This window comes from Aulostomus chinensis, chromosome 18 (genome assembly GCF_037954235.1).
Source record: "Aulostomus chinensis isolate RoL2024-O1b breed Wild chromosome 18, RoL_Achi_v1.0, whole genome shotgun sequence".
Taxonomy (NCBI): domain Eukaryota; kingdom Metazoa; phylum Chordata; class Actinopteri; order Syngnathiformes; family Aulostomidae; genus Aulostomus; species Aulostomus chinensis.
This window is the reverse complement of record NC_141337.1, coordinates 2,773,973-2,788,338: the sequence shown is the minus strand read 5'-3', so window position 1 is coordinate 2,788,338 and position 14,366 is coordinate 2,773,973. Positions and strand designations below refer to the sequence as shown.

The following is a 14,366-nucleotide window of genomic DNA, read 5'->3' as shown; positions in this document are numbered from 1 at the left end:
CTTGAGCAGCAGTGGGAATAACTGCATATGCACTGCACTCCACCGCCAATCCCCTCTTTGACTGCTTCCTCAGATCTGAACAGAGGATTTGACACAGGATCTTACGGCAGCATTGACACTTCATCTTTGTGTGTCTCGCTGTGATCTGTCAGCAGATCTTCTGTCGGGATCTCCACGCAAGAGCAGCCTGAAGAGAAATCTGTTTGAACTGTCGGGGCTAGACACGTAGCGCCAGCGCGTACATAAAGGAGGGAATGTTTTGCGTGTGTGTGTGTGTGTGTGTGGGGGGGGGGTGATCTCTGGGTTTGTGGTGGTGACTGTTTAGTTTTTAACGGGAGTCTTATCTATGTTTTGCCCTTTAGCCATGTGTAAGGATGTGTTTATCTGGCATTATCACATGCATTGACTCTAAACCGGATAGATAATTGTGATAAAGTTTTGTTGTTGAGGGCTAGAATGTTGGATTAGGGTTGTCTTACAGTGAGCATGCGTGCCACTCAGCTGATAGTAGTTCAGCCCTCCCGGGATGTGATCATTTATCTTGAATGTATCATTTGAAATCGGATGCCTCTCTCTCTCAGTGCGTCCCAGTGACTGCTGGCAAGTGTCTATCTTCTCTCCAGCTCAATGGATGCCCAAACGCTCATTCCCATAACTGGAAAGACCGTAGACTCTGGAACCCACTGGCGTTCATTGTGCTAAGCTCCGCCTCTGATGCTACAGGTATCACCAGCTTCACTTCCACGACCATGTTGTCCTCCCAGATGAAAGAAATCAGTTTTCAAATGTAAATGGCTTGATAGAAGCCATCGCTTCCTCCTGGTTATGTCACATCTGTTTTCATGGTTACAGTTAAGGCTGCAGTTTTACGGTACACTGCAGTATCAATATGGACGCCTATCCTACCATGTGTCAGACATTTTGGACAGAATGCACCCGTGCGTGCACGTCTGCTCTCTTCATTTACAGACGTGAAGTTTTCTATACTTCCAGTAGACAGTCACAGTAACACCCTGTCAGACGGGGTAAAGTCTAACAACAGTTTCAAAAATAACTTTCAGAGTCAAAAATAATCTTGATGTGTGACTTTGACCCCCCCCCCCCCCCCCCCCCACTGCCACCTGTCCACCTGATGTGGACCTCACATTCCGTGTGGCGCTGTGGCCGCGCTCCCCTCTGCAGCTCGCGTCATAGCCCCGCCTCACAGCCGTCATTCTAACGTGTCACAGCAGGGTAAACGCTGGTGTAATTGATCAAATTAATCACGGTCCTGTTCGAGTTTGTGTCTCGCCGCTGCTCCAGTGAACCAGCATGCATAATACCAGGGTGCTGCTCTGCCTAAATGGAAAAGGGCCATAATTCAAGTTTTAATTACACCTGTTTACCAAAAAAAAAAAAAGGCTGCTGCAAAAGAGGCCAGTTAACCAGCCCTGCTCGTCCAAGGCTGACGCTTCAGGAGACACTGACCCCACATGCATTTGACGAGCAGGCCGACGTAGAGAGGCAACTTTTTATATTTGATTTTTCTATTTTGTTCGAGGGAACGATGGTTTTAGTGACTGAAGCTTTAGTGAGTTTGTTTCTGCTCACTCTCAGAACAATCCAATCACCCAGACGAGTTCTCATCTCAGATATATAGGACATCCTTGCAAGGAGCTTGATAGCATCTGCCAAAGGAATGAAAAGGCCTGATTAATTAATTAGTTTCTAGTGGTTCTTTTCAAGATCTGGCTTTTTTTTTTTTCCCCTTGCAATGTTTGAAGCTTTTTAATCCTTTTCAGAACAAGAGATATAGCAGCACACATAAAGCATTAAGGCTATTACTTTCATCGTGGTGAGGCATGTCAGCTCTAATAAGAATGGACAACGATGGCTTCCTTATTCAGAGAGAATAAATTCTGTCACGCAGCGCCTCAGACCCCCGGACCCCTGGGTGGAGCCCAAGGAAGCATTTTCTTCTCATTAACAAAATGCAGAATGATGTGATTTCTCCAAAGGATGGTGTTACATCCCTCCGACGGAGCTCCGGTTGCTCTCAGAATTTATGCATTAGTGCTTTGCCCTCTTTCTAATGGCAATTAGCTTGAATTTGCTATGATCTCAGCAGCTGTCGTTGTCCGTTGCTATTATCTATTGATATTATATGTGAGTGTTTGGGACTGTTTGGTGACTGTAGATTGCTGAGACCGCCCCCACAGTGTGACTGTTGTACACACGAGAACTCCGGCACCTTTCCTGTGTCTTTGTAGTGCAACTGAGTGTTACAGAATCCTTCCCGCCACTGTCAGAGATAATTGGCACTCCATAAACACATGATAATTGGACTGCTTTGATCCCTGCAATTTCTCACTTCTTGGCCAAAGAGGCACAGCAGTTCTGTCTCATGTTTACCACTAGTCTTTATGTGGCAGTGAGAGGATAGAGAGAGTGAAAGAGGGAGAAAGAGATTCTGTTTTCCTCTGAAGTGTTAAAAGCTCCCTGCAGGCAATACTTCCTGCACCCAGCCTCTTTCACCATTGTTCCTCTGCTGCTTATGGCCATGACTCATAACAAATTTTCTGTTTCACAGACACATTCACACATGCAGAGCTTAATCATGTTTTCAAAGTCACCAAATAATCAGGTTTCTCCTTGTTTGTGCGTGTGTTTGTGTTCGCAGCGAGCTGGAGGGTGCAGCGTGTCACCCAGGGGAAGGACTGAGGATTGGGGGTTCGCACGGAGAGACCTGCTGCTGGACGGGGCGTGCGGCCGGCCGCTCCTTCTGCGAGGTGAGCTGTTACTACGCTTATTAGTGTTACAGTGATATTTTATCACCGGATGAACAATCATCCAAAGGTAGATTGTTCCTTTCATCATAGTTTTGTTTTCCACCTTCATTTCACTAACAGCAAACAAAAGAACACCACAGGACGCTCAGAGAGCCGATGTAAAAACAAACACCCGTATGAAGCAGATCTGCCCCAGAGTTTAATGAATGCCTCCGCGGCCGTACTACACACCTCCAACTAGCTCATGTTTTTGTGTAATCCTCCAGACAAACAAACAAACAAACAAACAAACGGGATGGATTACATAACCTTCTCCACGGAGGAACAACAAAACTAGGCATGTTTGTCACCGTACACCAGGAGCCTGCATCCAAAGTGCTCATGATACAACATACACCACCACCTCATCCTCCGTCTGGACATCCAGGCGCCCACAAGCCTGCGGGTCAGGGGTCACGTGATCAAATCGACCCAAACCCGCCAACAGTTCAACTGTCACTTCTCTAAACTTCCGTTGGGGCTCCAGCTGCTTCCAGTTGTCACCGAACTCCACTTGTTACTAAAAATCTTCACACGGGCTTCATATTGGGTAAAAAAAACCCAACCCAAAAAACGAGGATCCTGACAGTAGCACCGAATCAGATTTATTATTCAGCCGCGAGAGATTTTAACATTTGACTTGGAATTCTTCGATTAACCTTTCAAAGATAAATCTTTATTGATCCCCGGAGGGTCGCAGCAGAGGCGGCGATGAGAAACGGGTTCAGGAGAACAGAATCGTCAGAAAGGAAAAGAAGGAGGAGAACACAGAAGTGTAGACAAGAATGAGTAGAAACAACAGGTAGGAATCCTGCGTGAAGTACATTTGAATGGTTTTACCTGTGCAGGTGTGCATATGCAGGGGTAAACTTTGATGCTTCATTTATTGTGAGACTAATAAAGGATTAGCCTATCTTAAGTAATAAGGATACAAATAAAACAAGTCAAGTGCACACATGCGCAGGTCAAAAAATAAATCTATACAGTTTATTTAAAAAAAAACAAACAGGATGTTGGATGATCCTGGTCAGGGTGCCCAGGCGGCCCAAGAGTGCTTTATCTCAATGAATGCTAAAAATACTGGCTAGTGTTAAAAACACCGCGAGTTCTTGTTGGTATTTTTGCCTGGCAGTGATGACAGCTGTAATTCCTGTTTCACTCATCTTTTTATTCAACACTGCCTCTCATTGTACATCCCTGTTAGTGAATAATGTATGTTTTTATTGGTACTACATAGCCTCTGGGTTTAGATCTTTCTCACATCACCAACATTCAAGCTGATTGTCATTCAGCCGGCATGGGGGCTTGGCTCCGACTCCTCTGATCCAAAGCTGGCTGATGCTCCTCATTGAAAATTCCCTTGTTGTTTTTCAGCTGCAACACAGGGGGCAGCAGAGGTCAACTGTCCCCTCTCTCTCACTCTCTCTCTCACTCTCTCTCTCTCTCTCTCTCTCTCTCTCTCTCTCTCTCTCTCTCTTTTTCTCATAACGGAGTCAGGGAGCAGAGAAGAGGTTAAACTTTCTGGATATGTTAATGTCTTAGTTGTAATGCATGCACCCATTAATGTTTAAAAAGCATGGCAGTGGCTGTTTAAAACAATTCTAATTAACCCTGCGGGTATGGAGGAGAGCATGTCTTGAAGTTTTCCCTTTTTGTAGTGGAGCGATGTGCAAGTCTGTTTAAAGTGTTTCCAAACTGGGCTTATTGACAGAGGGGTAGGAGGGGCAGTGCCGCTCCTCCAGAGCCATGTGGGATGGGGGTAGAGTAGTGTGTGGGTGTGTGTGTGTGTGGGTGTGTGTGTGTGAGCATAGACTGTGTGTATTTGTGCCGGCGTGCCTCCCTGGGACATCATCTTGAGGATGAGACTGTTTGCTGGAGCGAATGAGCTAGAAAAGAGGAGAATTAGTTACCTTGAAGAGTCCTTTCTCTGAATTCCTCCACCGTCCCGCAGGAGAGGAGTTGGGGTTGTTGGTTCAACTCCTCCGTGGCCACTTCCTCCCCAGTAAATATCCGTTGTATTCTGTTAATTAGCCGACGCTGCTGATGAATACGCACAGCATCGCAAACCTGATTTATGTGGTACATTTTATACACCAGGAAAAATCAATGCGCTTATGTAAAAACCGTGCACAAGAGAACAAGCGGAACAGAAATGGCCGACACCAGCGATCTCTGTGGTTCTATGGAGGTGTTCTTCAGCTGGGGGAACATGAGTAACAAACCTGTACCATTTTACGAAACACTGGAGACAATTAGCAGAACAGCCCCAGGTGGCCCGAGAGGTCCACAGAGTTCATGTTCCCTAGGAAGGTTAGACTTGATCACCAGGCCAGCAGAAATATCCCCAAACATGCTGCTCCAGGCCATTTAACTGGACTATTGTTGTTCTCCCAGTGCACAAGAGCCAGTTAGGAATCGATGTATTGATGGAAGAACAGTGGGTGGTGGGATATCCTCTTCTAACTGGTTGCAGTCAGACGTCCCTCTGCTAACACCAACAACAAAAGCAACCCGAACGCTGCAGGTAGCAAAGGTAGCAGTTGGAATGTAATGCGCAGCTTTACTGTGCTGCACAGAAAAGTCTGGCTCTCCCCTTCCACTGTGCACTGATGGTCTCTTGGGGTAAATACCAAGGCAGGACCTGTGGAACCTGCACCAGCCAGTCTGGGCAGATTAAAGTGTAACAAGCATGAGGGGATTGATCCCCCACCACATAATATCGTATGCAAGAACCCGCCATCAGACTCCACCCTTCCCACCAGAAACGTTAGGGTGGTGTGTCCACAACCAACCTCGCCGTTATCCGATGGCTCTGTGCCAGCAACAGCGGCGATTTGGGGGCTTTCCTGGCACCTTGCTGTTCATTTACACGTCGTTGCCTTTCCACCCTCAGTGACGTCTTAAATTTCACTCGTGGCTGCATTGAAAAGGCCTTCAAAAACCCTGAATGTGAAGTGTTTTAACACCTGTAGACGCCTGGAAAGTGAGCGTGACTGGTGGATGCTGGTGACGGGTGGATGACGGAGGGAAGTGAGCACGCGTGGTGTTGACTGGTGGATGCTGGTGACGGGTGGATGACGGAGGGAAGTGAGCACGCGTGGTGTTGACTGGTGGATGCTGGTGACGGGTGGATGACGGAGGGAAGTGAGCACGCGTGGTGTTGACTGGTGGATGCTGGTGACGGGTGGATGACGGGAGGGAAGTGTGCAGCGGGTGTTTGAGTCTCTTTGACTGGTCCTCTTCCATGTGAAAATGAAGCCCAGTGTTTACTGTCAGAGACCTGGCGCCGCTTTCGTCCAGATGGTCCTGTCCCGCATCTGAGAGAACCCCGCCGCCCCAGAGCCCGGCTCTCTCCCTCTTTTCTCATCTCCTCCACTTCCTCTTTTTTTGCGCCTCCGTCTTATCTCTCATTCAAACCCAATCTCCTCCTCCTCTTTTCCCTTTTCTTTCATCTCCTGCTGCCTCCTACTTTGAGTTGCTGACTACCTTCCCCCATGTCCCTCGTCTGCTGGAAGCACACTTTCTGCACTTTTCTTTCCTCTCTCTTTGCCCTCCTTCGCCTCTCCTTCGCCCTCTTTTATTCCGTGTTGTAGAGTGTCAAATAGAGGCGAAAAGGCTATGAGGAGAAGCCAGATCTCTGTGGGAGGGGGATGCTGGCTCTCCTCCTGACCCTCGGTCCCTGGGCTCACTTAACGCTGCCTCCGGAGACATTAGTCATTCAAATGTAGCTCTAGGAATCTGGCTATATGTCATGTCAGAGAGGGTCTTCTCTCTCTTCATCTATATATCCCCTTCCCTCTCAATCCCCGCCAAAGCTGGGCCCACACCTCTAGGTATTTAATGAGGAGATAGCTCCCATTAAAGGTGCTGCGTCGGCTGTCAAAAGAGAGCAAGAGGGACTGAGCGAAATAAAGGAGGAGGAGGAGAAGGAGGCGACGTGAGAGGAAACTGGAGGGGCTTCTCAGGAAAAGTGGGTGCACCGGGTGGAAAGAGAGAGAGTGAAGACAGGCAGAGATGAGAAACGGTTTCGGAAAAGAAATAGAAGAATGTTTAAATTCAGTTGAAGAGAATTTTTGTTGATGTTTTTTTTCATTCTTTTCTCTATCCTCCATCTAATGAGACACGGAGGTAAAGGAGGTTAAATCCTCTCTCTCTCCTCACCTCTCTTCAGGTAACCTTTTCCTCGCTCCAGTGTTTGAACATTTCTATCAAGCTGTTCATGCTGTACAGCAGATGATGCAAATGCTCTGAAAGTTTTTAGAGTAATTCCAGAAGAGAAAAGAGAGAGAGAGAGAGAGAGAGAGAGAGAGAGAGAGAGAGAGTGTGTCATGGCTCCCGGGAAAATCTCAACAAGTTTCATGCTTTGCCTACAGGCGGTTCATGTTGACTGACACTGTAAGGGGGTACCACCACTCTGTAGGTCTGTTTTGATTGAGGTAAAAGTAAAAAGAATGGGTTGTTTTGGAAGTGAGATGGTGAAACTTATCTGTCAGTCATGTTAAATTGGCTGCTGAAATCTAGAGGATCCAGTCTCCAGCCTCATTCATCCAGAGGTGTAGCCAGAGAGCTGCGGCTGCCGGACACGTTCGGTTTATTTTACCTGCAGGAGCAACATGTGCTGCAGGATAAGTCCTGATATTCTCTGTATCCACCAGGCTCGGCTGGTATCAAGGTATTACCTTACATTGGCGCATCTAGGAATCCTGTAGGTATGACTTTCAGTTCCGTCAGAAATACAGATGCTCCTCTTTTTAACCGGGTAAAAACATAGAAAATGAGCTCACTGCAGCATCGCTGTTGATGTGCAGCTCACCGCCGTGTTGGTAAGCACGTGATGCAGCCATGGATTAAGAACCCACAACGCTTCCGGACGAAACATCTTCACAAGTTTTCTACTATTGGAAAGAAAAATGCAATTTTTACAGGATTTCTCAGTTCAGGTTCTCCCTCTGACCACAACCATCCCCACCAATATGGTTGTATGAATGAGATTCTATTACAACTAATTTATTCCTAATTTTAGCCCTCATCCTAACCCCAAACCGAAAAAAACCCTCGGACAGTTGTCCAGGGAAACGCATCAACATTTTGGGAGAAACACTCATTGCCAGTCCTTTCCAGAGCCCAACAAGTGGCTCGCTCCCGTTTTCCGCACTGTGCTGCATTAATGAGCTTTAGACCAGCTGACTGCTAGTTAGCTTAGCACAACGACGGGTCGTGGATTGGCAGGTCAGCGCGCTGCTGTTTAGGTAATCAAAGACACTCCTCCAAAATAGTCTTTAGGTGCATTTTGACTTAAAGAACCAAGAACTTTTAATTCCGTACGATTGTTACTCCAGCCAGTGGCTAACATTAGCTATGCCAAGCTATGCTAATGACGAGTTAATGCTAACCACTAACAGCGTAAAACCGTGTTTCATGAGGCAAAAGTTGGCTAAAACAAACAAGCACTCAACCAATCAGAAGTATGAAGCACTGCTGGCCCCGCCCCCAAAGTTTCTGAACCTTTGGAAAGTACTACAGTGTGAGGAGGGACGTTTCTTGGGGTAGTCCAGAGCTAAGTGAAGTTTTCAGACATTGTAGTTTTAGTTTCCGGGGTGGGTGCAGGGATTTGATGCAGCACCTCAAAACTTGATGGATCAGCATCCCCCAAATTTGGCTTGTTCCTTTTAAAGTGGAAGGGTCGAGAGCGTTCGTGAGGGGGCGGGCTGTCCTGCGCTTCGACGCTCAGCTGAGCGTCTGTCGTGAGTGGAACTGGAGAGCGGGATGAAGCATACTGGTATCACGCAGACGCACATTGTGTGAAATCCTGCTCAGCTGAAGCCACAGTTCCGTTCCATCTCCGTGAGAGAAACACACTGATATTGGTTTGTGCTACAAATTCCACGTCAAGTCACAACTGTGGTTGCTGTGGCCTTATCATTGCAAAACATGTTTGCAAAATTGCCGCCAAGTACATGAAAGGAATAATATCTTGAAGGGAAATTTGGAAAGGGAATACGTAATTTGGAACTAATAAAATTATGTGTTTTAAAAGCGGCTCTCAAGTGCAGCAGCCAAACTGGAAGCTGTTAATTTTGTCTTTCTTTCACAATCAGCCTGAATATTCTTCCCCTGTAGACTATAGAGAGGAAGAATGGCAGCTGATAATGACCGAGCTGGCATTTATATGATTGTAGCTTCATTTAAGTTGTGAACTCGTCTGAAATTGAGATCCAGCTCGTATTTGGCTGCTGTCTGATTTGCACATAAATTAAGGCAGCATGGGGAGATGAAGTTCTCTCACTCAGTGGCTCTTCGCAGGTTCTGGGACAGACAAGAGAGCTGAGATTTGCTTTTACAGAGTTTGTCTCTTTTGATTGGTTTACCTTCTGCTCACCGAAACTCTTTAATGTAATTTACTGTAATGCATGGCTGGTCGGAGGTCTTTTCTTTACGGCTCCTCCGCGGCGTGCCCTCCCGTGGCGAGCTGGTGGCGGGAGAATGAATGAGTGGGGTGCTGATGTTCAGCTGTTTCCTCCTCTTCCTCATGGTGTTAGTGGTCCTGTCTGTGGGTAAGCACTTTGCTGGGTGACAGCACCCATCCTTCACAGGGCCCTGCCATATGCTGCGCTGCTGTCAGAGGAGACGACTGCAGATGCTCCAGCTGCTCCCTCCCTACATGCGCACACACACGCACACACACACGCACGCACACACATCCTCTGAGAGGATAAACAGGCAGAGTTGGGAAGAGGAAAATGAAGGAGGGGGAAGGATGCATGTTTGGATTCAGTGAACAATGTGAGCCAGTAGCAACAGGAAGGAGGACTCTGTTCTGTATTTAATGATGGTGAGGATTTCGTGTTACCTCTCCAGATCGATACACTCAAAGCTGGTCTACATTTCCAACGATACCGTATTGCAAAAAAACAAAAACAAACCATAAAATATCACGACACATCCACATCACTGACATCTATCACAGTACACCTCAGTAATACTACCTTAGAATACTGCTCGTGTCTTGATAGGATGATTGCTCAGTGTACCCACGACCTCATCCAGGTGGGGGGCATCAGAAAATGCTGTTTACATGACAGCGTCTCAATTAGAGTGTTGTGTTAATACAGAAAAATCAGAGTCCGCGTGGATGTCGTGGTTGCTGAGCAGCAACAGATCTTTTAATTGATGGTCCCTTCGCAGCACTGTGGCAACGACGGCACATCAACAGGTCTTTTATATCCCATCAAAGGCACGATGCTGCTCCCAGAGTAAAGACAGCAGAAATTCAACAAACAGGCAACACTCACTGCATATTTATTTATTTTCTTTGTCCAAACACTTCCTTCGAGCTCTGTAGATCGGCCCTCCGAGTCTCAAAGCTCGCGCTTTAGTGTCTAGTGATCTTCCAGCAGAGAAAACACAACTACTTGAAAAGAGCTGAATGTTTGGTGCTCACAGACAGCATGCAGACACTGCTGATCACCGCCAGTGGTTCAGCTCACTGTGTGTGTGTGTGTGTGTGTGTGTGTGTGTGTGTGTGTGTGTGTGTGTGTGTGTGTGTGTGTGTGTGTGTGTGTGTGTGTGTGTGTGTGTGTGTGTGTGTGAGAACAAGGTTGGCCAGGCAAAAGCCTCTTGGCTGTGAATTGGGGCACAAGCCACGACTCTCGTTCGGCAGCTTGACTTCAAATCATGCATGAAATATGCCTGTGTCTGTGCGGAGTCACCCGGATAGCTCTCGCTCTGTTTGTGCACACAGCTGCACAAGTGACCGCTGTAACAGATGAGCGGCCACATACGCCGGTGTGATTACACTGGAGAAGATTACATTTGAGAAAGGAATCACAGCGGCGTAGTTAAAAATGTCAGCAGAAAGCATCTGGACTCAACACACTGGAGTTATAATTCTAGTTGTGTGTGGATTGTTGCCACCAGTGTGGCCGGATCAGGTGGCTTTTCCATCCCGTTGGACTGTTTTGAGTTGCAGCTGTGCAGGGAAAGTGTTGGGTTGGATGTGTGTCCGTACAATTAATCAAAATAAATCTCAAATTACAATTTGGCCGACTGCAGTTTCCAAATCCCCATAAGGTGCGATATTTGTTAAGGGCTGATTGTGTGTTAAAATACCATTTCAGTTAAATATTTTGATGTTGCAGAGACGTCCTGCCTACGCATCATCGCACGCGCAATATTACTGCGATGAAAATGGGAATCATGATGCAAAAATGACATGAATGGCACAAACCACACTCACATTATTAGCCGCAAGGAGTTATTTTTTCAGAATCACGCAGCCCCAGTTGACACGCCAGGAGATACTCTTGAAAAAAAATCACATCTGGCCCAGGTCATGGTCAGGTGATTTTATTGCACTTAATATAAGACAGAATTGCGAAGCCGAGCAGCGCCTCAGGAAGGTTAAAGTCTTTTGTTGTGCACAATGCAGTCTTTTTTTCAAAGCACAGTCAAGAACTTTAAACTTCCGATTGTGCAGATGAAGGGGCGCAAGTTTTATTCCAGTTGTAGCAAAGTTCATTTTCTTCTAATTTTTCATCGTTTGAGTGTCAGAATGGTCAAAGGGTTGTGAGGGAAGGGGGAACTCTTCCCTGGGGTTGAACGAGTCCGCTATGATCTACACTCCACATGTATCCCCCGGTTTGAGTCAGTAGACCTGCTGCGGGTTGCGTAAAGGGGCGGGGCGTGGGAGAGGCCCTTGTGACACAGTCAGTGCCTGAGCTGAGTTGTTAGGATTATCAGTGCCGGACACCCCGACAGAGCCGCTGGTGGCGGCTTCACCAAACAAACAGTTGAACAAATGACTTGTGTTGAGCAGAGGAACGACCCGGGCGTCACTCAGAGAGAGGACATGATAGCCTCCATTAACTCCTCGTAGCCGTGAAACACAAAGGAGAGCAACATGGATGATTCGGTGGTAATTAATGGCTGGGGGGTTGCAGCTAACTCCGGTGTGTATTTTTGTCCTGTGTTTGATAGTTCTGGGATCTGGGTCTCCTCCGCTTGTTCAGTGGCGTCAGAGGCAAATCAGATTCTGCCGTTATTCTGGGCTTTAATCGGTTCAGTCACCTGTTGCCGCTGCCAGAGGGCTGCTGAGTCCAGTGGCTGGATTGAATCTGTCTTCTAACTGAAGGGTCCTGTCACCACTCCCGGGCTCTCTGATGAATAAGAGCTGCAGAGCGGCTCTGTGACATAGAACCTCTCTGCCCAGACCGGCAGGAGCTGAACTGCAGTCCCGCATCCAATAAGCTGGTCTTAGACTTACTGAGTTCAGTTGAAAAGTTTAAAGAGCTCCAGCCTTTTAACGGGCTGCAGGTGAGTGAGAGTACAGGACTGGACTTCCTGTTTCTGCTCCGCAGCTGGAAGAGACTGGCGCTCGCTTCCCCCAGCAGAAGAAAAAAACAGAGCTGAGAACGCTGCCGTCGTGAAAAATCAGACTTTTGCGGTAGAAAGATGACATTAAGAAAAGTCCCAATTGTGAGATAGAAGGAATCAGTTTTTTATTCAAAGATCCAATTAAGGGATTCAGAATCATAACAGTGAGATGAACAGTCAAAATTCAGATCATTGTCATGAGGAGATAAATGTCCAAATAATGATTTAAAAAGTCCAAATTATGGGAAATGAAATCCAAAATTATGAGATTAAAGCTCAAAATTATAAGGGATAGAAGTGGTACAAATTAAATATCAGATTATTGTCAAAATCTTGTGATACAGAAGCCATAATTTTGAGTTTGAAAAGTCTAAAGTGGGATGTTAAAAGTGATAATTGGCTTAGTAAGTAGTGAGATACAAAATTATAGTTACGAGATTAAAATCTGAAATTGAGATATTTTCATGAGCTTCAGTGGGTGGTGGTGGGTCGGGGCATTATGAGTCTTAGCACCACTGAAAAACACACAGTTGGCATTCGACAACAATTATCTTGACTTCTTTCCTCCCGACTAACCAGTAAAGGAACAGTCTCAGCTCCTGAGTGTTAGCATCTCTAAACTAGCCTGCTAGCTTCATCTACAGACACGTCGCTCATGGAAATAAATCCAATGTGGCTGTTGGTGGTAGTTTTGGGGGAATTATCAGAGAAACGGTGTAAATGATTGCATGCACTGCTTGTTGTTAGGGAAAGTAATGTGCTACTGCTCATCGCAGGTTGCGATGATGTCCTTTATCAGACGGAGAGACGGAGAGAGAACGAACTGATCCTGAGCCAGCCATGAATGAAGAGAGGCGTGGAACCGTTGTGAAGAGCAGACGGTGGGAGGCCGGCGTTAAAGGAGCTCAGACAGGTGGAGAACAGTGTTCCATAGGTTTGTTTCCGGCATCGTGTGGTAGTTGAGGGAGGAGCTTTGGCGAGGTTCTCCTCGATGGCGCAACCCTGTAATCACGGTTCACGAGTCGATCGGCGTGATTTAGCCTCATTATCAAAGCTGAGTCACGTGTGTGTGTGTGTGTGTGTGAATACGTTTTCACTATTAAACTGTGGGATCTGATTGAAAACAGCCGTTATCCCTCACATTATATAAGCTATTAAACAGCAGTAACTAGCGTGTGAGACGATTGCGTCCACACAGTACTGAAATCAATCAGGATATCGTGATAAAGTCACATGACTCCCTTCCATACAAATGCTGTGGACCTGTGACCGTCTGTCTTCAGTCCTCGGTCGGATGGGAGAGGCCAGAGGTGGAAGTCATATTTGTAATTACAGAGTGCTGCACAATTAATCGAAGCGCAGTGGCTAAGTCAGCCTTTGCAATTTCACAACCACAAAATTAAAAACATAATTGTCATTTCCATAACGGCCACGGCTTTAATTTTTTAAATTATTATTATTTCATCATCGTCATTTATCATTTCTGTTTTTATTATTTATTTAATCTGGTAAAACATTGTTATTCTTCTTAGACAGCAGTGTGCGTGTTTTTCTGCTAATTCAGGTTTGTACGTTTGAGTGAAGAAATGCTCATTTCAAACTAATTCGTAATTGTTGAGCCTCTTTCTTGACAACTAAAGACGTGGGCTCGTCATTCCTCCTGTTGTGTATTGCAGAGTTACATCGCAATCACAATATCTGTCACCAAGTCAGCAGCACCAATAACCAACATAACCAGCTATAAATTTGGGCTCATACTGGAGAGAGTCGGTGCAAAATCCAAGAGTGAAGAGTCAAGAAGTGGTTATACAGTAACAGACGATGACACCCGGTCACGTGACAGTAACAGGACATGTCCACAGTCCTGTGGGATTAACAACATGTCCAGACTTGCAGAGAAGTCAGTCTCGCACAGACAGACGGTTGTTTCCTCTCTGCTAGCAAAGGAAGTCCCTGCATAGATTAGTCAGGTTTCCATCTTTTTCCAACTCTGAATGAACCTGACGGGTCAGAAACGGAAACACCTGAGAGCTCCTTCATAGAAACTGTTTGGGGAAAGGGGGCGGGGACTGTCGTGAAACACCTGGCTGTTGATTGGATGAACCGTCTATCACTTCAGCCGATCAGATCAATGAACTTATGCCTTTCTTTCTTTCTTTCTTTCTAATACTCTCCAGTTCAGATGGA

The 14,366-nt window shown here is 46.4% G+C and overlaps 1 protein-coding gene across 1 annotated transcript in view; it reads left to right on the top strand.

Moving 5' to 3' along the window:
- The window catches only part of spop (speckle type BTB/POZ protein), a 94,795-nt gene that overhangs the window by 58,495 nt on the left and 21,934 nt on the right, over positions 1 to 14,366 (top strand). Inside the window, exon 3 of the mRNA XM_086185781.1 lies at positions 2,660 to 2,768. Within this exon, the coding sequence (XP_086041907.1) occupies positions 2,660 to 2,768 (109 nt within the window). The remainder of the gene's footprint in view (positions 1 to 2,659; positions 2,769 to 14,366) is intronic.